General features: G+C 42.1%; 1 protein-coding gene across 1 annotated transcript in view; it reads right to left on the bottom strand.

Moving 5' to 3' along the window:
* Nucleotides 1–19,343: 19,343 nt before the first annotated feature.
* Nucleotides 19,344–24,541, bottom strand: part of ATP10A (ATPase phospholipid transporting 10A (putative)) — a 214,176-nt gene continuing 208,978 nt past the window's right edge. The window contains exons 17-21 of the mRNA XM_044229895.1: nucleotides 23,117–23,317; nucleotides 21,204–21,284; nucleotides 21,021–21,125; nucleotides 20,357–20,544; nucleotides 19,344–20,217 (exon numbers count right to left, since the gene is read on the bottom strand). Coding sequence (XP_044085830.1) covers nucleotides 19,599–20,217; nucleotides 20,357–20,544; nucleotides 21,021–21,125; nucleotides 21,204–21,284; nucleotides 23,117–23,317 — 1,194 coding nt within the window. The 3' untranslated portion in view covers nucleotides 19,344–19,598. The remainder of the gene's footprint in view (nucleotides 20,218–20,356; nucleotides 20,545–21,020; nucleotides 21,126–21,203; nucleotides 21,285–23,116; nucleotides 23,318–24,541) is intronic.

The following is a 24,541-nucleotide window of genomic DNA, read 5'->3' on the forward strand; positions in this document are numbered from 1 at the left end:
ATCTCCCTATGTCCTCCATGTTACTTGTTATGCTCCACAAATAAGTGAAACCATATGATAATTGACTCTCTCTGCTTGACTTATTTCACTCAGCATAAACTCTTCCAGTCCCGTCCATGTTGATACAACAGTTGGGTATTCATCCTTTCTGATGGAGGCATAATACTCCATAGTGTATATGGACCACATCTTCCTTATCCATTCGTCCATTGAAGGGCATCTTGGTTCTTTCCACAGTTTGGCGACCGTGGCCATTACTGCTATAAACATGGGGTACAGATGGCCCTTCTTTTCTTTTTTTTTTTTAAGATCTTATCTATTTATTTGACAGACAGAGATCACAAGTAGGCAGAGAGAGAGAGAGGAGGAAGCAGGCTCCCCGCAGAGCAGAGAGCCCGATGCGGGGCTCAATCCCAGGACCCTGGGATCATGACCTAAGCCGAAGGCAGAGGCCTTAACCCATTGAGCCACCCAGGCACCCCCAGATGGCCCTTCTTTACACTCCATCTGTATCTTTAGGGTAAATACCCAGTAGTGCAATTGCAGGGTCACAGGGAAGCTCTATTTTTAATTTTTTGAGGAATCTCCACACTTCTCCAAAGTGGCTGCACCAACTTGCATTCCCACCACCAGTGTGAGAGGGTTCCCCTTTCTCCACATCCCCTCCAACACATGTTGTTTCCTGTCTTGCTAATTTTGGCCATTCTAACTGGTGTAAGGTGATATCTCAATGTGGTTTTAATTTGAATCTCCCTGATGGCTAATGATGATAAACATTTTTTCATGTGTCTGATAGCCTTTTGTATGTCTTCATTGGAGAAGTGTCTGTTCATGTTTTCTGCCCATTTTGTGACATGATTATCTGTTTTTTAGGTGTTGGATTTGAGGAGTTCTTTATAGATCCCGGATATCAACCTTTTGTCTGTACTGTCATTTGCAAATATCTTCTCCCATTCCATGGGTTGCCTCTTTGTTTTGTTGACTGTTTCCTTTGCTGTGCAGAAGCTTTTGATTTTGATGAAGTCTCAAAAGTTGATTTTTGCTTTTGTTTCCTTTGCCTTTGGAGACATATCTTGAAAGAAGTTGCTGTGGCTGATATTGAAGAGATTACTGCCTATGTTCTCCTCTAGGATTCTGATGGATTCCTGTCTCACGTTGAGGTCTTTTATCTTTGTGTATGGTGTAAGAGAATGGTCGAGTTTTATTCTTCTACATATAGATATCCAATTTATTGAAGAGACTGTCTTTTTTCCACTGTATATTTTTTCCAGTTTTGTCAAAGATTATTTGACCATAGAGTTGAGGGTCCATATCTGGGCTCTCTACTCTGTTCCACTGGTCTGTGTATCTATTTTTATGCCAGTACCATGCTGTCTTGGTGATTACAGCTTTGTAGTAAAGCTTGAAATCAGGTAACTTGATGCCCCCAGCTTTGTTTTTGTTTTTCAACATTTCCTTAGCAATTTGGGGTCTCTTCTGATTCCATACAAATTTTAGGATTATTTGCTCCAGCTCTTTGAAAAATGCTGGTAGAATTTTGATAGGAATGTCATTAAAAGTATCGATTACTCTAGGCAGTATAGACATTTTAAAACAATGCTTATTCTTCCAATCTAAGAGCATGGAATGGTCTTCCATCTTTTTGTGTCTTCCTCAATTTCTTTCACGAGTGTTCTATAGTTCCTCGAGTACAGATCCTTTACCTCTTTCGTTAGATTTATTCCCAGGTATCTTATGGTTCTTGGTGCTATAGTAAATAAAATTGATTCTCTAATTTCCCTTTCTGTATTTTCATTAGTGAATAAGAAAGCAACTGATTTCTGTACATTGACTTTGTAACCTGCTACATTACTGAATTACTGTATGAGTTCTAGTAGTTTGGGGGTGAAGTCTTTTGGGTTTTGCATATAAAGTATCATGTCATCTACGAAGAGAGAGAGTTAGAGTTCTTCATTGCCAATTTGGATACCTTTTATTTCCCTTTGTTGTCTGATTGCTGTTGCTAGGACTTGTAATTTTGCAGCACTCTATGATCAAGTAGAGTTGGTGCATGTGAGGGGTGTGTGCTGGTCTTTTGGGGGAGGCGCCTACTGCACTGGTCCTCAGGCAGATTTGCTTTAGTAAAGATGCCCCTGGGTGCGGGGGGCAGGGCTCCATTAAGTGGCTCCAGCCTCCACTAGGAGTACTGTGTTGTTCACTGAAGTCAGTTAGTGCTGATGGGCAAGGGAAAATGGCCTCACCCCACTCTCTTGTTCCCAGATTGGGGAGTTTGCACCTGCCACTGTTTAGAAAACCCTCACAGAAGACCAAATAATTTCATTTTGTGTTCTGGGTTTCTGTCTGATCCCTGCCATCACCCTGTGTGTGTCCAAGCTGTTTGCCCACCCTGCAGTTCACTGTTCCTCTATTTTATCTCAGGCATGCAGCTGGGTTTCAAAACTTCAAATTTTAGGGACCGAGTGTAGTATGGTCCTGCTCTGATCCTCTGGGAAGGGTATCACCATGTTGTTGCTGGTGTCAGTTTGTCCCAGAAAAGCAGTTGCACATTGTGCAGGGGCTTGGAGTTTGTGTGGAAACACAGCAAAAGCCAGCACCAAGGTTTGCTACCTTTGGCAGATGTCTCTCTTCCTATGCTAATGAATGGGGCAGCACACTGGCACCTTCCAGCTCTTTTGTCCCCTGAGAGGCCGTGCCACCTTCCCCCAAAAGCACTCTAAGAAGCACTCTCCCATTGCCACCCAGTGGATCCTCAGGTACCATTCAGTCTGCTCCCAGGCCTCCGTCCCCCTTCCAAACAGAAGCACCAGTATGCCCACCAGGCTTTACTCGGTGATGGTGCAGACTTCAAAAACTTCTGACTTTGAACTCTATTGCTGGTAAAAACTTACAATTATCAGTTGCTATAGTTTTGCTAGTCAGTGACTTTGAGGATGTGTTTTTCTTATGTAATCCCCTGCACACTTCTCCCCGCCATATCAAGGTTCCCTCTGCTCTGTAGCACCAGAGATTCCTTTCTCCCCTGAATCACATCTCTGTACCTCTTAGTTTCCACTATGGGGCCTCTTTTATCCCTCTAGTTCTGCAGTTTGTTCTCTCAGCTTTTTCTTTGGGTGGGGGTGGTGTTATGATTAGATATTTGTGTAGTTGTGTTTGAGGGACAAGGCAAGTATAGGGTTCCTCTACCGCACTGCCATTTTTTTTTTTTTTTTAAGATTTTATTCATTTGACAGAGACACAGCGAGAGAGGAAACACTGTTGTGGAAAATCTGAAGCGACCAAGGAAACTCAAGTGACACATGGAAATCTGGGAGAACACAGCTTTATTTTCACCGGCAGGCTCAGTGGGATCATTTCCCAAAGGTTGAGCACCCGGCAGGGTTAGGGGTGAGTTTTTATGGTTATGGGTGATGGGGGATGGTAACAGGATATTTTTCATGGTCTCTCAGGGCCAACTGGCACCCCTTTATGCGGAAGTGTAATCTAAACAGATGTGTCTTAAGAGAGTGCTAAAGCATCCTGTGGAACTTGTTTTCTTTTCTTAACCAAACAGGGAAGCCATTTGGTCTTTTCTTCCACCTCAGCAGGACCAATGGAGAGCAGTGGACAGGAAGGGGCTGGGGCTGGGGGAGCCTCTATCCTCCTCAACACAAGCAAGGACAGAAGTAGAGGGAGAAGCAGGCTTCCAGCTGAGCAGGGGGTCCAATGTGGGCCTCAATCCCAGGAACCCCAGATCATGATCTGAGTCGAAGGCAGACGCTTAAGGACTGAACCACCCAGATGCCCTGCACTGCCATCCTAACTCAAATCCTTCCCAGTGCTTTTCTGAGATAATGATCAAGTTCATCTCTGAACCACATTCATTTTGAGATCACACTCACTGGCTTGTGATTGATTACTGTTGTTGGCTTCTACAAATATTGTCATCTTACAGAGTAGTTGACAATGCCCTTTATGATGTTTATTTCTCTGAAATAGCTTTGGTATGCATATTCCTGAAGCCATTTCTTGGATAATACTGTTTTTCTAAGAAGACATATCTAGGGAAGAGAGAAGTCTTTGGGAAAGAAGGGTAACTGTGAATGCAAGAAAATCTGGAAGCTGGAGCAGGCTGAGCTTTGATACTCAGGGAAATATGCATAAAGATTTTTTGGTACTTTGTGCTAACAAGCATTATATTAACTCAGGAAAGCAGTGCTGTGTATCTTCCCAAGTAAGTTCTTTTTGTACTTGTTGCTCCAAGGAGAGAAGGCATTCAGGGAGAGAGTTGGGACAACATCACCTCCGCTGGTCACTGCTGGCTGCTGAAGTCCCTTCCACTCCTCCTTCTTTTTCCTTGCTCTAACAGGGCCCAGATAGTCCTGAGAGTCCACTCATGCAACTCAAGTACTTGGAGGCAAGCTGACCCCTCTTCCAGTTCTAGCCAGAAGCTCCAGTTAGGATATTCCCCTCAATTTGCCAGCAACTGCAACCTGTGCTGCTTGAGGTGAAGGAACCCAGAACTCTGCTTCTGGATGGAGAGGAAAGCCCTCTCCTCTGGATAGTGGGACCTGTCTCTGGCCATGTATCAAGAATCACAAAGCAAGTCTTAGGACAAAACTGACCCTAGAGAACTGAGGGAGAAAAGGGTAAAGCCTCAGCTCTGAGTTGCTGAGTTCAATGGCCCCAAAGCCCACCCTATCTCTGGCTTTGTAGATGGTGAGACCTGCCTTCTCTTTCTAACCTGGTGGGGTGCATCTTTTGTCTTGCTCAATGACCCACACACGCGGGATAACCAGCCAGCCATTCTTCCTTATGTGCTGTGCTCAGGAGCTGCTTCTCCTGAGGCCCTCCACCCTCTGTACCTTACTTTTCTTGGGGACAAACAGCCACAAGACCCCTAAGTAGGGAGCACATGCCACTCACTTCACATTCTAAAGCTGAGTAGAGCAATTGACTCACAGCTGTTAGCAATGTGCGAAAACAGGGTGGAGGAGTTAAGATGGTGAAGGATATGGTGACTTAAGTTTGGATCATCCTTGGAGTACAGCTAGATAGTTATCAAGTCATTGGAACACCTGAGAAACCAGAGATCTGAGAAAAGAAATGCTGCAAGTCTAGAAGTTTGGAAGGGAGGAGGTGGGGAGAATTGATCCTGGAGTGATATTGCTGAAAATATGGTGAAGAGGAGGCAGCCTGCTTAAGGCAGTTACTGCGAAGTATTTTAAACAGTGGAGTGCAAAATCAGAACTTTTTGATGTCTGGTATAGTGTCTTGGGGAGGGATGTGCCTGGCTTAAATGTGTTCAGGTGGTGAAGTAGGGTGGAATTTCAGGTGACAGGATGGTTTCAGGATCCCAGGTCACAAGAAGAATGGGTTGTGCCTGAGTGCAGCAGGGTTCCCAGGCACAGGAGCAGGGAAGCTGGCTGAGAACAGGGAGTCTTGGTGCTGGCTTTCTGCTCTGTGTTGCCGTAAACTGAAAATGTCTGCATGGTTGACTGCTTTCCCAGGAGGGGGTCCAGCAAAAGGCAGAGGTGTAGCAAGACCCTCCACCTGCCCCCTTCACACCCCCCAACACCTGGGAGGAACAGCAGGGGTCTACACCACAGGAGTCTGTAAAATTTGGAGTTTTGAGATAAAACATGGAGATAAAAATACTTGGTCACAGTCTGGGTGAACACAGAATACTCACAGAAACTGGTAGATAAGAGAGATTGATTGCTTTTTCTGTGTAGGCTCACTGAAGAGTAGGGTGTGTGTGTGTGTGTGTGTGTGTGTGTGTGTGTGTGAATTTTCAGCTCTGGGGGCTAGTGGGGTACAGCCATATTCATCCTGCCCATCAGTGCTGAGAACCTTCAGGGAGCAAAACAGTGCCACCTAGTGGAGTCTGGAGCAACTTACACAGAGCCTGACTGCGGGGGAGGGGCTTTTGCACTAGGGCAACTCCACCTGAGAATCATCACAATAGACCCCTCCCCTAGAAGACCAGTAAAACTTGCTGTACACCAAGTGTACTGATCATAGAGGGCTACAAAGCTTCAGCTCTTGGGGAAAACAGTAGATACTATTCTTAATATTTTTATTCTTTAGTCTTATAGTATTATTTTTTCAGTTATTTTCTTATTTTCTCAATTTTTAAATTCTTTTAGTATTTATTTTTATATATAATTTATATATTTTAATTTTTTATTTCCTTTCATTTTATCTTTATGTGTGTGTGTGTTTGTGTGTGTTTTTCTTTCTTTCTTATTTTGGGATCTAGTTTCTTTTAACAAGCAGAACAAAGCACACCCTGGAACAAGTTTTTTGTTTTGTTTTCTGTTTGTTGCTATCATTACTGTTGTTTTAGTTTTTTTTTTTTTCTTTTTATATTCTTTTCTGGACAAAATGACAAGATGGAGAGATTCACCCCAAAAGAAAGAACAGAAGGCAGTACTCACTGTCAGGGAATTAAATTACTGAGAATCAGTCCCAACTGGAGGCCATAAAAATGAGGATGAATGAAGCAGAAGAGTGAATCAGTGATACAGAAGATAAAATGGTGGAAAATATGGGAGCAGAAAAGAAGAGGGGGGAAAAAAACTATTAGATCATGAAGGTAAACTAAGGGAACTCAGTGATTCCATAAGTAAAATTATATCCAGATACCACACTTTCCAGAGGATGAAGAGCAGGAGAGAGGGACAGAAGGTTTATTTGAACAAATTACAGCTCTCATTAATTTTGAGAACAAATTAGGCTAGAATTTGAATAAATTATAGCTTATTCTCTAACATGGGTAAGGAAGCAGGCATTCAAATCCAGAAGGCACAGAGAACCCCCTTTAAAATCAACAAAAATAGGTCAACATGTCAACCTATAAGTTGTAAATTTCAAAGATAAAGAGAAAATCCTGAAAGCAGCTCAAAGAGCAAGAGGTTTTTAACCTACAAGTGTATCAGCATAAGGCTGACAGCAGACCTGTGCACAGAGACCTGGCAGGTCAGAAAGGACTGACATGATATATTCAACAAGCTAAATGGGAAAAATATGTAGCCAAGAAAACTTTATCCACCAAGGATGTCATCAGAACAGGAGAGATAAAGAGTTTCCATGACAAACAAAAACTAAAGGAATTTGTGAACACTAAACTAGTGCTACAAGAAATATTAAAGGGGATCTTTTGAGTGGGAAAGAAAGACCAAAACAACAACGATTAGAACGGAACAGAGAAACTCCACAAACAGTGACATTACAGGGAACAAAATGGCACTAAATTCGTATCTTTCAACAATTGCTCTGAACACCAATAGACTCAATGCTCCAATCAAAAGACATAGGGCATCAAAATGGATAAAAACAAAACAAAACCAAACAAAATCCATCAATATGCTGCTTACAGGAGACTCAGTGCAGACTTAAAGACACCTCCAGTTGAGCGGATGGAGAACAATCTATCATGCTAATGGGCATCAAAAGAAAGCCAGAGTAGCCATCCTTATACAGGCAAACTAGATTTTAAACCAAAGATTGTAATAAGAGATGAAGAAGGGTGCCATATCATAATAAAGGGGTCTATCCAACAAGATCATCTAACAATTGTAAATATTTATGCCCCTAGCTTGGGAGCACACAAATATATACACCAATCAATAGCAAACATAAGGAATCTCATTGATAATAATGCAATAATAGTAGGGGACTTTAATACCCCACTCACAGCAACGGACAGATCATCTAAGCAGAAAATCAACAAGGAAACAATGGTTTTGAATGACACACTGAACCAGATGGACTTAACAGATATATTCAGAGCATTTCATTCTAAAGCAGCAGAATACACATTTTTTTCAAGTGCACAGGAGACATTCTCCAGAATAGATCACATACTGGGTCACAGATAAGCCCTCAGGAAGTACAAAAATACTGAGTTCACACCATGCATCTTTTCTGACCACACTGCTATGAAACGTGAAGACCACAAGAAAATATTTGGAAAGATCACAAATACATAGAGAATGAACAGTTAAACCATTCCAGAAAAACTGGAAACAAATGAAAATGGTAACATGACAGTCCAAATCTTTTGGGATGTAGAAAAGGCAGTCCTAAGAGAGTAGTATAGTGCAATACAGGCCTACCTCAAGAATCAAGAAAAATTTCAAATATACCACCTAAACTTACACCTAAAGGAGCTGGGGGAAAAAACAGCAAATAGAGCCTAAGGCCAGCAGGAGAAGAGAAATAATAAAGATTAGAGCAGAAATAAATAGTACAAAATTTAAAAGCAACCACAACAACAACAAAACAAACAATCAGTAGAACAGATCAATAAAACTAGGAGCTGGTTCTTTGAAGATAATTAATAAGATTTATAAACCCCTAACCAGATTTTTAAAAAGAAGAGAAAGAACCCAAATAAATAAAATCATGGAGGGGACAAGATGGCGGGGGCATAGGAAGAGGCGCCTTTTTAGCCGGTACCCCAAAGTGAGCTGATTACCTACCAAAGAGCTCCGATCACCCATGAAATCAGCCTGAGATCAGAATTATACACATCTGGATCTCTACAGGGGCAGAAGACACCAGTGGGCAGGTAAAGCAGAATGGGAACTGCGGACTGATATCAGAAGATAAACAAAAGGGGGAGGGAGCCACCAGAGGCGACTGGTTGGAAAGTAATACCCCAATACGAGCGAGAGTGCCCTGCGTCTGGGACCAGCATTAACTTGGAGACTGGTTGAAAGCACTCCAAAAGAGCAAAGGATCGCGGGAGGAAATTGTGGGAATCGGGGCGGCTAGGGACAGGGGCTTAAGTCCCCGGTCCCAGACAGCCTCCCCGGCGCTGAGGCAGAGAGAGTGCGGTGGAGAAACCGCTCTTGGTCCCTAAGCCGCCAGCGCGCCCGAGAATGCGTGGGTTCTAGTTCCAGTGAGGGGATGGGAGCCCCGCCAGTCTGCAGAACGCGCGCTAGCCCTGCCATAAAGCTTGATACGCGCACACGTCCCTCATGCTCCCCTGAGTTACAAAGGCCTGGCCGGCGCTCTTTGACCCGAGCCATTGTTTCAAAGCCTAAGCAGCGCGCCCAAAACTCATCCCCTGACAGGGCACGCAAAAGCCCAGCCTGGGGCTTACGGACCAGCGCCCCGTTCTGAGTGCCCCAGACTTGCGCCCCACCCATAGCCACCTCTGAAGAGAGGTGCGCGCAAGCCGGGCACTCCCAGCCTGGGCCGGCAGCAAAATCTCAGTGTGTGATCGCTGCTTGGAACCTCTCTGGCGGTCGGGAGCTCCCAGACAGCCGCCACTGCCTTGGCTTTGGGTACGAACAAAGATCCTGCGCCCCCAGGGTCTGCAACTTGGAACCTGCTCTGCCAGCGGCCAAGGGGGAATTTATTCAGCTTCTGCACCCAGACTGAGGCTTCTCTCTGAGACGGAGATCAGGGTGCAGTTTGATTTCTTCTAATACTACAAAAACCATCAAAGGCGGTCAAGGTGAGAGGGAAAAAAGTGAACAAGCATAAAAACCGCCAGAGAACAAAAGCCTGAAAAAAACCAGTTTCCCCAGAGCCCACCCCCTTGAGGGGGGCGGGGGGACTCAACTCAGGAAACATCATTGACTGATAACCCACGTGGCAGGCCCCTCCCCCAGAAAACAAACCAAGAAAGAAAAAAAAGGAGAGGAAAAAAAAAAAGGACTACAAGAGAACAACCACTACTTCATAGGAAAACTTGTATTGTTCACTTGTTTCCACTATTCCGGTTCACTTTTTTTTTTTTACACATAGGTAATTTTTTAACCTATTTACCATCACAGCGAGCTGTACAGTACATCAAATTCCATAATACCTTTCTAACCTGAACTTTTTGATACATACACCTATGTTTTTCTTTTGCATTTTTATTTTTTGAATTCCTTTTTTAAAATTTTAGTTTAGTCTAGTTTATTCCTTTTTATTTTTATCCTCTAATATTCATATAGAATTAAACTACAAAGTAATCCCCTTTCCCCAATTAATACTATCCCTATAGGTAAACGAATTTTTAATCCCCTTTATCTTAGGAAAGTTGAGTCCTTTAAGAAAGATATCAAGATACATCCAGGAAGAATCAAAACAACCTTCCTCGCACACACTGAGAATTTATAAGAAGTCTCCCATCTTCTTCCACCAGTGTTTCTGTGTTTTTTGTGTTTGTCCTGATAGCATATAAATTTTACACTTGTGGTTCTTTTTGACGAGGTTCTTTCTTTATTTGCATATATATTTTTTTTCTCATGCCATATACTTGTATCAGTCTTTTTATCTCTTTTTGTTTGTCTACTTCATAAATCTTACCTTTGGGCCCATCTGGGCTGAACCTTCTTTTTCATCTTCCCTTTTTTTCCTGTCTCTCCCTCTATATCTTTTTTTTTTTTTTCTTTTTCTTCTTTTCTTTTTTTTTCTTTTTCTTTTTCATTTCTTTTGTCTCTCGTTTGGGTGGGGAATCCTGATTGCTCAGAAGTGTTCCAGGGTGCACCTTCACTGCACCAGAGTTGATACATCCAGCTACATCTGTTCAGTCTTCTCCCACCAAAATGACTAGGAGGAGGAATGCCCAACAGAGAAAAATACAGAGGATGGACCTTCTGCAACAGAGCTAACGGCTGTCAACATAGACAATATGTCGGAAAGAGAATTCAGGCTAACAATTATCCAGGCAATAGCTAGGTTGGAGAAAGCCATGGATGACCAAACAGAATTGATTAGGGCCGAACTGAAAACGACCAGACAGGATGTTCACAATGTTAGGGCGGAGCTTAAAGCTACCGGGGAGGATGTTCACAATGCTCTCAATGAGTTCCAATCTAATCTAAACTCTCTCAAAGCTAGGGTAACTGAGACAGAAGATAGAATTAGTGATCTGGAAGACAAACAGAGAGAAAGGATCAGGAGGAAGCTTGGAACAAACAGCTTAGAAACCACGAAAGCAGAATAGGGAAAATAAATGATGCCATGAAGCGTTCCAACATCAGAATTATTGGAATCCCTGAAGGGGAGGAGAAAGAAAGAAGTCTAGAAGATATAGTGGAACAAGTCCTTCATGAAAATTTTTCCAATCTCGCGAATGGAACCAGCGTTCATGACCTAGAGGCTGAACGGTCTCCACCCAAGATTATACATTCCAAAAAAACATCAAGACACCTGATAGTCAAATTGAGGAATTATAATTGTAGGTATAATCTCTTGAATGCCGCCAGGGCAAAGAGGCTCCTTATTTACAGAGGGAAGCCCATCAGAATAACGTCAGACCTGTCCACAGAGACCTGGCAAGCCAAAAGAGGCTGGCAAGATATATTCAGGGCACTAAATGAGAAGAACATGCAGCCAAGAATACTTTATCCAGCAAGACTGACATTCAAAATGGATGGAGATATAAAGAGTTTCCAAGACCTGCAAGGCTTAAAAGACTATGCAACAACCAAGCCGACACTGCAGGAAATATTAAGGGGGTTCTATAAAAGAGGAAAAATCCCAAGAATAGCATTGAACAGAAATATAGAGACATTCTACAGAAAGAAAGACTTCAAAGGTAACTCGATGGCAATAAAAACGTATCTAACAATAATCACTCTCAATGTAAATGGCCTAAATGCACCCATAAAACGGCACAGGGTTGCAGACTGGATAAAACGACAGGACCCATCCATATGCTGTATACAAGAGACCCATTTTGAACCTAAAGATACACTCAGACTGAAAGTGAAGGGGTGGAGAAGCATCTTTCATGCCAATGGGACTCAAAAGAAGGCTGGGGTAGCGATTCTCATATCAGATAAATTAGACTTCAAACTAAAGACTGTAGTCAGAGATACAGAAGGACACTACATAATCCTTAAAGGGACTATCCACCAAGATGACCTAACAATTGTAAATGTCTATGCTCCCAATATGGGAGCAGCCAATTACTTAAGAAAACTGTTAATCAAAATAAAGAATCATATTGACATGAATACACTAATCGTAGGAGATCTTAACACGCCTCTTTCAGAATTAGATAGATCATCGAAGCAGAAAATCAATAAAGAAACAAGAGCATTGAATGACACATTAGACCAGATAGACCTCAGAGATATATACAGAACATTCCACCCCTAAAACAACAGAATACTCATTCTTCTCAAATGCATATGGAACCTTCTCCAGAATAGACCCCATACTGGGTCACAAATCAGGACTCAACCAATACCAAAAGACTGAGATGATTCCCTGCATATTCTCAGATCACAATGCTTTGAAACTGGAGCTCAATCCCAAGGAAAAGTTCAGAAGGAACTCAAACACCTGGAAGCTAAAGACCACCTTGCTTAAGAATGCTTGGATCAACCAGGAGATCAAAGAAGAACTGAAACAATTCATGGAAACCAATGAGAATGAAGACACTTTGGTCCAAAAACCTATGGGATACAGCAAAGGCGGTCCTAAGGGAAAAATACATAGCCATCCAAGCCTCCCTCAAAAAAATTGAAAAATGTAGAACAGAACAGCTGTCTCTACACCTTAAAGAACTGGAGAATCAACAACAAATCCAACCAACTCCACACATAAGAAGGGAAATCATCAAGATTAGAGCTGAGATCAATGAGGTAGAAACCAGAGATACAGTAGAACGTATCAATGAAACTAGAAGCTGGTTTTTTTGAAAGAATCAATAGGATCAATAAACCATTGGCCACACTAATCCAAAAGAAAAGAGAGAAAGCCCAAATTCATAAAATTATGAATGAAAAGGGAGAGATCACAACTAACAGCAAGGAAGTAGAAACAATCATCAGAAGTTATTACGAACAGTTATATGCCAATAAGCTTAGCAACCTAGATGAAATGGATGCATTCCTGGAAAAATATAAACTACCAACAATGAGCCAGGCAGAAATCGAAAACCTGGATAGACCGATATCTAATAACGAGATTGAATCAGTGATCAAAAACCTCCCAAAAAACAAGAGCCCAGGACCTGATGGATTCCCTGGGAAATTCTACCAAACCTTCAAAGAAGAAATAGCACCTATTCTCCTGAAGCTGTTTCAAAAAATTGAAGCAGAAGGAAAACTTCCAGACTCTTTCTATGAAGCCAGCATTACCCTGATCCCCAAACGAGGCAAAGACCCTACCAAAAAGGAGAATTTTAGACCAATATCACTGATGAATATGGATGCTAAGATTCTCAACAAGATCCTAGCCAACAGGATCCAACAGCACATTAAAAAGATTATCCACCATGATCAGGTGGGATTCATCCCTGGGCTACAAGGATGGTTCAACATTCACAAATCAATCAATGTGATACAACAAATTAATATGAGGAGAAGAACCACATGGTCCTCTCAATTGATGCAGAAAAAGCATTTGACAAAATACAGCATCCGTTCCTGATTAAAACGCTTCAAAGTATAGGGATAGAGGGAACATTCCTGAACCTCATCAAATCTATCTATGAAAGACCCACAGCAAATATCATCCTCAATGGGAAAAAGCTTGCAGCCTTCCCGTTGAGATCAGGAACAAGACAAGGATGCCCACTTTCACCACTCTTGTTCAACATAGTATTAGAAGTCCTAGCAACAGCAATCAGACAACAGAGAGAAATAAAAGGTATCCAAATTGGTAATGAAGAAGTCAAACTCTCTCTCTTCGCAGATGACATGATTCTTTACATGGAAAACCCAAAAGACTCCACGCCCAAACCACTAGAACTCCTACAGCAATTCAGCAGCGTGGCAGGATACAAAGTCAATGTGCAGAAATCAGTGGCTTTCTTATACACTAACAATGAAAATACAGAAAGGGAAATTAGAGAATCGACTCCATTTACTATAGCACCAAGAACCATAAGATACCTGGGAATAAACCTAACCAAAGAGGTAAAGGATCTGTACTCGAGGAACTACAGAACACTCATGAAAGAAACTGTAGAAGATTCAAATAGATGGAAGACCATTCCATGCTCTTGGATCGGAAGAATAAACATTGTTAAAATGTCTATACTGCCTAGAGCAATCTATACTTTTAATGCCATTCCGATCAAAATTCCACTGGCATTCTTCAAAGAGCTGGAGCAAATAATCCTAAAATTTGTATGGAATCAGAAGAGACCTCGAATCGCTAAGGATATGTTGAAAAACAAAAATAAAGCTAGCGGCATCACGATACCTGATTTCAAGCTTTATTACAAAGCTGTGATCACCAAGACAGCATGGTGCTGGCATAAAAATAGACACATAGACCAGTGGAACAGAGTAGAGAGCCCAGATATGGACCCTCAATTCTATGGTCAATTAATCTTCGACAAAACAGGAAACAATATACAGTGGAAAAAAGACAGTCTCTTCAATAAATGGTGCTGGGAAAACTGGACAGCTATATGTAGAAGAATGAAACTCGACCATTCTCTTACACCGTACACAAAGATCAACTCAAAATGGATGAAAGACCTCAACGTGAGACAGGAGTCCATCAGAATCCTGGAGGAGAGCATAGGCAGTAATCTCTTCGATATCAGCCACAGCAACTTCTTTCAAGATACGTCTCCAAAGGCAAAGGAAACAAAAGCAAAAATAAACTTTTGGGACTTCATCAAAATCAAAAGCTTCTGCACAGCAAAGGAAACAGTCCAAAAAACAAAGAGGCAACCCACGGAATGCGAGAAGATATTTGCAAATGACAGTACAGACAAAAGGTTGATATCCAGGATCTATAATGAACTCCTCAAACTCAACCCACACGAAACAGGCAAACACATCAAAAAATGGGCAGAAGATATGAACAGACACTTCTCCAATCAAGACATACAAATGGCTATCAGACACATGAAAAAATGTTCATCATCATTAGCCCTCAGGGCGATTCAAATTAAAACCACATTGAGATATCACCTTACACCAGTTAGAATGGCCAAAATTAACAAAACAGGAAACAGCATGTGTTGGAGAGGATGTGGAGAAAGGGGAACCCTCTTCCACTTTTGTTGGGAATGCAAGTTGGTGCAGCCTCTTTGGAGAACTGTGTGGAGATTCCTCAAGAAGTTAAAAATAGAGCTTCCCTATGACCCTGCAGCTGCACTCCTGGGTATTTACCCCAAAGATACAGATGTCGTGAAAAGAAGGGCCCTCTGTACCCCAATGTTTATAGCAGCAATGCCACGGTCGCCAAACTATTGAAAGAACCAAGATGCCCTTCAATGGATGAATGGATAAGGAAGATGTGGTCCATATACACTATGGAGTATTATGCCTCCATCAGAAAGGATGAATACCCAACTTTTGTAGCAACATGGACGGGGCTGGAAGAGATTATGCTGAGTGAAATAAGTCAAGCAGAGAGAGCCAATTATCATATGGTTTCACTTATTTGTGGAACATAACAAATATCATGGGGGACAAGGGGTGTTAGATGGGAGAAGGGAGTTGGGGTAAACTGGATAGGGAGGTGAACCACGAGAGACTATGGACTCTGAAAAACAATCTGAGGGGTTTGAAGTGGTGGGGTGGCGGGAGGTTGGGGTACCAGGTGGTGGGTATTATAGAGGGCACGGATTGCATGGAGCACTGGGTGTGGTGAAAAAATAATGAATACTCTTTTTCTAAAAATAAATAAATTGGAAAAAAAATAGTCATATTTTTCAGAAGAAAAAAAATAAATAAAATCATGAATGAAAGAGGAGACATCCAAACAAACACCACAAAAATGTAAAAAGTTATAGAGAATATTATGAAAAATTACATGCCAACGAATTAGTCAATCTTGAAATAGGTAAATTCCTAGAAACATATGAACTACCAAAACTGTAAGAGGAAGAAATTGAAAGCTTCAATAGAGCCATAACCAGCAAAGAAATTGAATGAGTAATCAAGAATCTCCCAATAAACAAAAGTCCAGGGTTGGATGGCTTTCCAGGGGAATTCTACCAAACATTTAAAGAAGAATTAATACCCAATGTTCTGAAAATATTCCAAAAAATAGAAATCAAAGGAACATTTGCAAAGTCATTCTATGAAACCAGTATCACCTTGATTCCGAAACCAAAGGCCCCACTAAAAAGGAGAATTACAGACCAATATTCCTGATGACCATGGATGCAAACATTCCCACTGAGATACTAGCCTACAGGATGCAACTGTACATTAAAAAGATTATTCACCAGAACCAAGTGGGATTTTTTCCTGGGCTGTGGCGGTAGTTCACCATCCACAAATCAATCAATGTGATATACCACATTAATAAAAGAAAGGATAAGAACCATATGATCCTCTCAATAGATGCAGAAAAATCATTTGACAGAATACAACATCCTTTCTTGATAAAAACCTTCCACCATATAGGAACAGAGGGAACATACCTCAACATCATAAGTCATATACAGAAGACTAATATCTAATTAGCTAATTAGCTAATTAGCTAATATCATCCTCAGCTAATATCATCCTCAACGGGGAAAAATTGAGAGCTTTTTTGCTCTCAGTGTTGTCTGTTCTTACCATTGTTATTCAACATAGTACTGGAAGGCCTAGATTCACCAATGAGACAACAAAAAGAAATAAAATTGGCAAAGAAGTCAAATTTTCACCCTTTGAAGATGGCATGATAATATGTTACGTAGAAACCCAAAAAGACTCCATCAAAAAATTGCTAGATTTGACACAAGAATTCAGCAAAGTTTAAGGATATAAAATCAACACACAGAAGTCAGTTGCATTTCTGTACACTGACAATGAAGCATCAGAAAGAGAAATCAAGGATTTGATCCCATTTGTAGTTGGACTAAAAACCACAGGATGCCTAGGAATAAACCTAACCAAAGAGGAAAAGGATCTGTATTCTGAAAACTATAGAACACTTATGAAAGAAATTGAAGAGGACACTAAGAAATGGTAAAACATTCTATGTCCCATGCCCATGGATTGGAAGAGCTAATCCTTTTAAAATATCCATGCTATGCAAAGGAATCTACACATTTAATTCAATCCCTATCAAAATACCACCAGCATTTTTTCAAAGAGCTAGAACAATCCTAAAATTTGTATGGAACCACAAAAGACCCCAAATAGGCAAGGTAATGTTGAGAAGGAAAACCAAAGCTTGAGGTATCACAATTCTAGACTTCAAGCTCTATTACAATGCTGTAATCATAAAGACAGTATGGTACTGGCATAAAAACAGACACATAGATTAATGGAACAGAATAGAGAACCCAGAAATGGACCCTCAACTCTATGATCAATTAACCTTTGACAAAGCAGGAAAGGATAGCCAGCGGAAAAAAGAAAGTCTCTTCAACAAATGGTGTTGGGAAAACTGGAAAGCCAAAAGCAGAAGAATGAAACTGGACCATTCTCTTACATTATACACAAAAATAAACTCAAAAGGGATGAATGACCTAAACATGAGACAGGAATCCATCAAAATTCCAAAGGCAAACATAGACAGCAACTTCTTCAACCTTGGCCACAGCAACTTCTTGCTAGATCCATCTTCAAAGACAAGGGAAACAAAAGCAAAAATGAACTATTGGGACTTCATCAAGATAAAAGACTTCTGTATAGCAAAGGGAATAGTCAATGAAACCAAAAGTCAACCTACGGAATGGGAGAAGATATTCACACATATCAGATAAAAAGCCAGTATCTAAAATCTATAAAGAATTTATCAAACTCCAACACCCAAAAAACAAAAAATCCCATCCATGGACAGAAGACACGAACAGACATTTCTCCATTGAAGACATACAATGGATAATAGACACATGAAAAAATGCTCAACATCACTTATCATCAGAGAAGTACAAATCAAAACAACAATGAGATACCACCTTACACCAGTCAGAATGGCTAAAATTAATAACTCAGATGTGGGTGAGGAGAAAGTGAAATCCTCTTATAATGTTGGTGGGACAGTAAACTGCTACAGCCACTCAGAAAAAATGTTATGGAGGTTCCTCAAAAAGTTGAAATTAGAACTACCCTAGGGCTCAGCAATTGCACTACTGGGTATTTATCCAAAAGGTACAAAAATAATGATTCAAAGGGGTGTATGCACCCCAATGTCCACAATATTCAAAATATGGAAAAAACCAAGATGCCCATTGACAGATGAATGGATAAAGATGTGGTGTGTGTGTGTGTGTGTATACACACACACACTGGAATATTACTCAACCATCAAAAAGAATGAAATCTTGCCATTTGCAATGATGTGGATGGAACTAGAGGGTATTATGCTAGGTAAAATAAGTCAGAGAAAGACAAATATGATATGATTTCACTCATATGTGGAACTTAAGAAATAAAACAGAAGAACATAGGGGAGGAGAAGGAAAAATAAGATAAAAACAGAGGGAAGCAAACTGTAAGAGACTCTTAACTATAGGAAACAAACTGAAGGTTGCTGGAGGGAAGTGGGTGAGGGGATGGAGTAGCTGGGTGATGGGCATTAAAGAGGGCACTTGGTGTAATGAGCACTGGGTGTTATATGCAGCTGATGAATCACTAAATTTTACCCCTGAAACTACTAATACACTATTTGTTAACTAAGTTGAGTTTAAATAAAAGTTTAAAAAAAACAGTTTTAAGTGCAAAAAGAGGTCTCTGTAGAGGGAATGCTATATAATTAATTGCCTTGGATATTTCAATTTTCCCCCCTTTCCCTCTGTTTAGAGGAACAGAAATAATGACTCATAAGACAAATGTCTAAAGATACACACTTAAAAAGCCTAGCCTCTTGACAGGAAGAGTCTTGTGGGGCTGGTAGCCTAGTGTATGAAGCCATGATGTAACCTGGGGTCATAGCATTACAGTGTGGGGCACCCAGCTGTATTCTTCACGGTGTTTAAAAGGACTTGCCATGAGGAAGCGCCCTGTGGTACTCAGAACATGCTGTTAGGTCACATATTAATAACTTCACACAATAATGGCAACAGGATCCATTCTCTTTGCAAAGTGAAGGTTTTTTATTGCTTGTTATGATTTTGACAGGCAAGACCCTACATAGGGACCGTAATACCTACAAGGTGATCTTTATAGAATGCCTGCATAGATTTCAACATTGGGATGAACTCTTTGCATGCATTCCTTCCTTCCCTTTTCTGGGTGAAACAGAGCCAAGTTCTCCCAGGCTGGTGGAGGCAGTGTGGGAGAACAGGGGACAAGGACAGAGAAGTTGCATTCTTGCCCTGTCATCTCCCCTCACTGCTGTCCACACCCACTGGGATTCACTGAGCTCATACACACATTTTCACATGGGGAAAGCAAAGGTCATTCATGTTGGAGAATATCAATCATATTGCATTTTCTTATAAAATGAGATGAAAAAATAAATCTAAACACACTTTTCAAGTGTTACTTTTCTTTAAACTTTTATAAATGTTAAAGCTCTCATTTTTCTTTTCAATATATTCTACTTAGAACTTTTAAAAAATAAACTTTCTTTTTTGGTACCTTTCATTTCCTGTGAAAGCCTTGTTTAGCCTTGGAAACATAAAATACATCTCACTAGAACTCTTCTGTGCAAATAATAAACATAAATAATATAACATCTAAGTTATAAAAAAAAAAAGAGGCCATTTCAAGGTTTTCACTGCTACAGCCATCCACTGAAGTCTCTGGAAGATGTTCCTAGAAATAGTCAGTGGTCTGCCTGCTTAAGCCACACAGATCCTGGTCTGGCTGAGGTGGGCTGGGCAAGAACTCGCTGTCCTGTTTGTCCATCTGTAAACTACTTCGAGAGAACTGTAAGACACTTCCCAGCCCACTGACCAGTGACAGGGAGGAAATCCAGTTGAGGGAGCTGAAGTTGGGCAGGTTGAAAATGGATGACAAGGGGGCTGCCCTGCTGGTATGGGTGGGTTTCATCTTGGAGTCCCCAGGACATCCTTCCAGGACAGGCTCCCTTGGCATGGAGGACCCCGGGGCCTGACTGCTCAGTCCCTCCAGCAGAATGTCTTCCCTTAAAGGTACATTCATGTCCACCACATTGGGCTCCCCACTAGCCTCTGGGGAGCAGGCTGGTTGTTGTATGTGCCATGACGCCTGTGAGGTGCAATCCTGGGAGAGGGGTCCAGAGGTACTGATGCTCTTCTGTTCTGATGACTCAGTTCTGGGTTCTTCTGGAGGGTGTCCCTGAGCAAAGTTCTCTTTGGGAGCAATGAGTTTCTTGGGGTGCCTCTTGGCCAGCTGGCGCCCCCGCTGAAGTTGGGTGGGGAAAAGGCTCCCCTGCAGGGCTTTGAAAAACAATCTGGAAAGAGCATATACAAAACAGTCATCTGTGGGTGGTGACTTTGAGTCTTCTGAGACTTTCATCGTATAAAAACAGAGGTCTGAGAATGCTCTCAGAACTCGTTTAAGACTTGAGGGACACTGTCCCTGATACCCACCTGGGAAGCAGTGCAGCAACAGGTGCTATGAGACAAGTCAAATAGAACACGGGGTCGCCCAGTAATGTCTGCATAGTCCAATAAGGGTTGGACGGAGGATAACACGTTTCACAAGAAGCATTGTAAATCAAAGCCACAGTGAAAAACAGAAGGATACTGAAGCCGCAAGCTATCCAGTTGAGCCAGGTCTAAGGGGGAAAGAGAAAGGGCATTTATTTAAATAGAGTTGCACTGGTTATCCATCAGTGCATAGCTGTTCTCAGGGCTTAGTGAAAACATGGGTCTGTGGCACAGGCAGCTGGGAGGATCTGATGAAGCCTTTGGCATCAGTGAAACACCCTGGGCACAGTCAAGGAGATGGAAGTCAGGCATAGGAAGGAAAGACAGAGGTAAAGGGCAGCATGAGGCGGAGGAGAAGAGGAGAGTGGGCAGGAAGGAGCAAAGTGCTGCCCAGGTGAAGACACCAGTCAGGATGTGGCAGTTCCCACAACAAGGAGCTCTAATACACATGTGGCAGGCCCATGTACTTGTTTCCCTTCTCCACAGTGAAGCTGGCTTTGAAGTCACCTGTCTGCTCAGAAATCTTCTAGATGTCATGGAATCTGCCTGGGAGTGTGGGGCCTGCAGCATCAGCACTCCCTGGGATCACGCCCACAGCTCTTACCCAGGTCTTGGTTTCAATACCCAGGTGCAGAAGGAAGGTGAACAGCGCGATGGCCGTGATGGGGGTTCCCCAGGTAAATACATCTGTGTCTGAGTCATAGTAGGCCTGAAAGACAGTAGTGTCCTATGTCTGTGGGTTGCTGGACGAAGCTGGTGACAAAGGCTGTTCCAGGTGCCAACTTACCAGGTAAGGAATGAAAAAGCAAACCAGGCTCTGGAAGGCAGCATCAGCCATGTTTAACCAGAACGTGCGTGGCCGATACTCCTTAGACACAAAAACAAGCACAGAAATTATAGAAAAGTAAGAATCTCTTCAAATGATGTCTTCCAGTAGTACAGGGCCATTAATGCACAAGATAAGCACCCCAGGGGAACTTGCTAATTCAAGACTTTGGCGAGTTGTGGTCGGGTCCCAGAGGGACTACAAGAACGTCTGCAGAGGCATCATCTGCAGCTGGGTCAATCACTCAGAGCATCTGTCCACAAGACCAGCTTCTCTAGATCTAGGTCAACAGCAGACACATAAAACGACTGCCTAAATCCTAAGAGGGAGCATTTTTTTAAAGCAAGATTTATTTATTTGAGAGAGAGAGAGAGCAGGGGGAGGGGCAGAGGGAGAGAATCTCAAGCAGACTCCCCAGTGATGATGGAGCCCAACATGGGGCTCGATCTCATCACCCTGGTATCATGACCTAAGCCAAAATCACAAGTTGGACGCTTAGCTGACTGAGCCACTCAGGTGTCCCCAAGGGAGCATTTCTCTACAATAGGAAACAGCACCTCAAATTCTGCATGTTCTGCTCTAATCTGAGTTCTTCTGCTCCTACTTTGCATGATGTTGCTGCCCTTTGTTGTTGGGTCCCCTAGAATGTTTCTTAAGAGTGAGTCTTTTTAAAAAAATGGATCATGGAAGTGTTCAATGTTAAAATAAAAAAGCTGTACACTGAGGGCAAAATGACCTTGATATGGACTGATCAAGACTTCATTTCCTGGGCAACTACATTTGTATTTGACTCTGAGCTCCTAAGCAGCTGGGGCTGGTACTGGCCTACAGGAAATGTAGATTGGACTGAATGAGCACTTACTGAGCACTTAAGAAAGTGCTGGCTAGGCCCCTCCTTCAGTCCTCTATCTCCACAGGACAATCTTCTTGTGCCTTGTTCCCTTGGCCAGCCCTAGCCCCTGGCCAAGGACAGGAGGACAAGCTGAGTACAGCCATTCCTCCCGTGAAAGTTATCATGCAGAGGCCCTCCTCATCTGCTTGACCCTCAGTTGTTCCCACCCCACAGCCCCACCCCTGCTGCCTACCTTGAGGGAACCCAGTGTCAATGAAGGTGACCAGGGGATAGTCAACTCAAAAGTAAACAAATTCTAAATCAGATACTGTTGTAAGACATAGGGAGCTCCGTTCCCTTTGCACACATACAATAATTCCAACTAGCAAAGAGAAGCACTTAGAGGGCCAACTTTAAATGCTGGTAGGAATAGCTAGTAATTAGCATGTCAATATATGTGTTGTGTTGATGTAAACATATACTTATATCTGCTTGTATTCACTTATTCTTTCAATGGATTCTCCATGGGTTTATCTGCTGATTAGTTCCCATTCAAAATAAATCACATTTTGAGGGGATTGTTTTAGAAAAATCCCTGTGCAGGAGGCAGCAATCTACATGACCCTGACTTCGATTCCAAGTGGACTTTCCTTAGGCTCCTAGAGACTGTTGGTATAGAGAATTTTCATGTCATTATATATTTTTTTTCTATTAACCTCCCTCTTTTTTTTTTTAACTGAGGTACATTGGTACACAAAAACTGCACACATTTAATGTATACTTCTTGATGAGTTTGGACATATGCATATACCACGATACCATCACTCCAACCATTAACCTCACTCTACTTAATACACAGGTCCTACACAATCAAGTAGATAGAATCCATTTTTTACTTCCCGCTGGTCATTTTCCAAAATTTTAACAATTTCCCCCAGGGTGTCCATTTAAAGGGAGGTGTAGAGACTTTCATTCTCTGTAGGTGAATGTGGAGAGTGGGAGGGCCAAGCAATAGGAGATGGGGGCAGGAAAGGAGCCTCACCTCCATGTTCTGGCCACTCTTGTAGAGCTGTGGTTCAGTCAGCAGCACTTCAGCTGGCACATCCTTGTCCAGCACCCCAGTCACGAGCTGGGGAAGTGACGAGAAGAGCAGATTAAAGAAGATCAGATACCACTGGTCAATCATGGCAGATGCAGAGAAGCCACAGTAAAACTGGAACCAAAACAGGAGGCCCACGAACATCTGAAATCAAGAAAGGAAGAATGGGGCCAAGCAATTCTTAGCTGTCCTTGCAGATTCATATCCAAGATATCTAAGGGTTTTGTAGAATTTGACTATAAAGATTGAATTTAGAGGCAGAAATTTCCTTCAAAGCTCTAATCTTATAGCATGCGCTCGCACATGCTTGCTCTCTCTCCTCATTTCCTTCAGCATGAAGGACTGGCAATGGGAGATGAAAATTCCCAAGGACAGCCCACAGAAAGACGATGCTGATAACAGCCCACAGGAAATGCAGATCAAATGGAATAGCATTTATTGAGCATCTGTGAAAGTGCTGGATAGGTCCTTCCTGACAGTCCCTTAACTACAGGACAAACTCGTTGTATCTTGTTGCCACAGCCAGGTGAGGACATAAGGTCCAGTTGAGTATAGAAATTCCCCATAAAGGTACAGCAGGGACCTTCCCTAGTAGCTGTCCTCTGTGATCCTAAACCAAACCTATTTATTCTACATCTCAGATCTTGCTTCTCTCTTTAGTTACTTACCCTTTCTGATGAGGGACAGTGGGCAGTTATCGATTCCCATGGCAGGGGGAACACACACACGCACAGCAACAAAGTCAATGATGATACCAGGGTTGCTGCTGTGACCAAGCCCAGATATCCACTGGGCACTCTAATGGCAGATGAGGTATAGGTATAATCACTGGTTCTCAGAGTTATCCCTGCCTTGCTGAACAGGAAAGTGAGGGTCAGGGAGAATGAGCGGCTTCTTCAAGTCCATGCTCAGTAGGAGGAGTTGAGGGGATCTCTTCCCCTTATTACTTGATCACTGAACATCAGTGGCTTGAGTGCATTTACATGGGGCATGGCAATTTAGCAATGGAAAAGCATTTAACCTATTAGCTGTATATTTTGGCATAGATCATTTGACCCTTTTCTGCCTCGGTGTCCTTGTCCTTGAAATGGGCACCCCTTAACAGTACTTAGCTTTGGGCTATTGTGAGGATTAATGAACTAATACATTTAAAGTACTCACACAGTCTCCTTGTACACTGTGATTTATTGTTGTTTCAGTTAGCAGTACAGCCATTTCCTATGAGGCTCAAGCAGGGTAGTGTGCTTACTCGATTCAGAGAAAAGGAATCTCAGGTCCAAGATGCTGAATGACTTGACTATGGCCATTGTGTGAGTAATAAAAGCTGACCTGTTCAAATCACTTGTGGGTCTTGGCCTGGAGGGCAGA

This window comes from Neovison vison, chromosome 13, assembly GCF_020171115.1.
Source record: "Neovison vison isolate M4711 chromosome 13, ASM_NN_V1, whole genome shotgun sequence".
Taxonomy (NCBI): Eukaryota; Metazoa; Chordata; class Mammalia; order Carnivora; family Mustelidae; genus Neogale; species Neogale vison.